At 43.1% G+C, this 2,812-nt stretch overlaps 1 protein-coding gene across 2 annotated transcripts in view; it reads left to right on the top strand.

Moving 5' to 3' along the window:
* The first annotated feature begins 1,272 nt into the window (after positions 1 to 1,272).
* Positions 1,273 to 2,812, top strand: part of cd36 (CD36 molecule (CD36 blood group)) — a 6,322-nt gene continuing 4,782 nt past the window's right edge. The window contains exons 1-3 of one of the 2 annotated variants that reach the window (XM_032505527.1): positions 1,273 to 1,605; positions 1,962 to 2,122; positions 2,301 to 2,453. In XM_032505527.1, the coding sequence (XP_032361418.1) occupies positions 1,483 to 1,605; positions 1,962 to 2,122; positions 2,301 to 2,453 (437 nt within the window). In that variant the 5' untranslated portion in view covers positions 1,273 to 1,482. The remainder of the gene's footprint in view (positions 1,606 to 1,961; positions 2,123 to 2,300; positions 2,454 to 2,812) is intronic. The other variant, XM_032505528.1, reaches the window with a different exon arrangement.

The following is a 2,812-nucleotide window of genomic DNA, read 5'->3' as shown; positions in this document are numbered from 1 at the left end:
GTTTCAGGAGTTTTTTTTTTTTTTTTTAAATGTCCAGGGATGTAGCATTTCGAATATCTGCGGGGAGGATGTCCCAGAGGGATGGGGCTGCAACATTTAAGGTTCTGGACAGGGTCTGGGGTACAGAGTCTGGTGTGGGGAATGGAGAGCAGGCCAATGTCTGTGGTGTTGTAGTGTTTTAAAAGGTTGCTATTTTAAAGGGGCACTCTGCGGATTTTAACCATGAGGGTGAATTTACGGGTCCCTAATAGGGAGTACAACACAACTTGCAAAGCCATTGTATTATATCTTCTGTCATTTTGGATGAGCTTTGTGAAGTTGGATAAAATAACCACAACAACGACGTTATAGTGCTTTCATGTCATAGTCATCAGGTTTATCACAGTTTGGGCGTGAGACTATTACATAACATTATTGTAAGAATTTATAACAGAAAGCCTGTGTTGAAAACTGGGGATGTGGATCTTGACAGACATGTGCATTTACCATGGAGGGGTGGGTGTGTAAAGAAAAGCCACTATTCAGTTGCATCATGGGAAGTGTATGAAAAAGTGTTTTCGAGATTGACCCAGAATAACTAAACATTATGGAAGTGCCTAAGTACCTTTTTCAAATATCTACATCATAGACCTAGATCAGTCTAGTCCTATTTTGTACACTAGTTAAACCAAATGTAAGTGACTGTTGTGTGAAAACCTGAGTCTGAATCGTTGATTTAAATCTTAAATCTTAAAGAGTTCACAAATGGATTGTTACCTAATCCTCATGTGGACAACCAATGATATATTGTTGCTGATTAGGTTCCCAAAGCCCATGTGCAAGAAAATAATTGATGTCACAACAAAGAATCCATAAACATGGCGCAAATAACTCTGTGAGTTATAGAGAGCAATTCATTTTAACAATCTTCTGAAACACACCCACAGTTACAGATAAGCGTCTTCCTCTTTTTTAGCGGACTGTACACAATAAGAATATAAAAAATCATTTACATGTCCCCGCTTCTCTGTCTCTTGTAAGCTTGGAGCAGAAATTGGAGAGGAGACAAAGGATGAATACATAGAGGAGGACAGATGAGAAACAGCTTTATTTTATGCATAACCTAATTGTGCATGTGTGTGTGTCTGTGTGGGTGCCAACTTCTCTTTCAACCTTTCTCCTAAGCCTATTGCAGCTTTTATCAGTTGGTCTGATAGCCTGCGCTGATACCTGGGAAGACAACTGTCAGCTGAACCTTAAACCTATCTTGCCATTATATAACATAATTTAAAGGAAGTCCCTGGGTGCCTGCCAGAGGTGTCTGTGGTGTTACAGTACGTGGCCTCGGTTGTTCTGTCAGATCCTCTGATGGTACAGCCTGTCTGTGCCACTGCTGCTGCCACCGGGACACAAGCTGCACACACTAGCACAGTCACAGAAGGAGAACAGACTGCAAGTCAGACAGACGGACGTACGGACTAACGGAGGGTAACGCACACCACCATGGGCTGCTGTAACAGAAGGTGCGGGCTGATAGCCGGAGCTGTGTTTGGGGCGGTGGTTGCCATCCTGGGAGGCATCCTTATCCCGGTGGGAAACAGCCTCATTGAGGGAACAGTGAAAAAGGTATGGTTCTTAGTTTCACCCTGGGTTGGAGAATAGGGAGTGACAGAGAGTGTGTGTATGTGCATGTAGAGATCAAGGTGAATCAGGAGAAAGGAGAGGGAAGAGGCGTGTGTTTTTGGAAAGCTGCTTCAAATGGTAAACAAGAAACTGCAGAAAGCCAAGTGTGCCTTTTTGTTGTTTGAAGATCAGCGTCTATGATTTTATAAGACACTGTTGAGAAAAATTCCGCGGTTTAGACCTTTTATAACAGAGCATCAACCCATTTCAGGTATCAGTGGGGCAGCTGGCCTGCTAGCAGTTTTGAGATATGTTAAAAATAGACTGTGTGTGTGTGTGTGTGTGTCTTCTGGGTTTAGGAAGCTGTCATTGAGCCTGGAACGACAGCTTATGACAACTGGGTGTCTACAGGGGGAATGGTGTACAGGCAGTTCTGGCTTTTTGACGTGCAAAATGCCCAGGAGGTTATACAGAATGGATCAAGTCCAGTGGTTGTGGAAAAAGGACCTTACACATACAGGTAAGGTTGACATGGGTATGTTTTATAACATTACGATGGAAAGCTTAAGAATTTACAAGTCAATTTATGAAGTCCTAAACTAACCCTTCATCACATTTATCTTGTGTAATATAATATATAAGAATTTCCTCTCCTCTAACAAAACTGAATGTCTAAGTAAGACCCTCGCCCCTTTCAGGACGAGATACCTTGCCAAAGAGAACATCACATTCTATCCCAATCACACTGCCGCCTTCCTGCTGCCTCAGGGCGCCATCTTTGAGCCATCCATGTCAGTAGGCTCAGATGAAGACAAAGTCACCACCCTCAACCTGGCTGTGGCTGTAAGTGAGTGTCACCCCACTGTGTGGTGATTCCTGACATGACTCAGCTATACTGTTAACTGTGACTGTACTTCTGTTCCATGGCCAAATCAAGCTGTGCTGCCCTATGGTGGTATGGCTTTGGCCAACAGCCACTCGTTTCAGAAGTGGTTCTTAACCCTTTTTGATAAAAAGAAAAACTATCAGAAATTTCACAAGAAATTCAAGTGGTTAAAGAATATTTGTACAATATAGAGACTTAGGCGACTGCTAGCCTGAGAAGTCACCTACATCATCAAGATATTGGGTCTGGGAACTCACCATTGGCTGGGCTCAATCTGAAGGGCGGGAAACACGGTTGTCTTTCAAATTCCCTCTGCACGCAATA

Source organism: Etheostoma spectabile, chromosome 23 (assembly GCF_008692095.1).
Source record: "Etheostoma spectabile isolate EspeVRDwgs_2016 chromosome 23, UIUC_Espe_1.0, whole genome shotgun sequence".
Lineage (NCBI taxonomy): Eukaryota > Metazoa > Chordata > Actinopteri > Perciformes > Percidae > Etheostoma > Etheostoma spectabile.
This window is presented reverse-complemented; position numbering and strand designations above follow the sequence as displayed.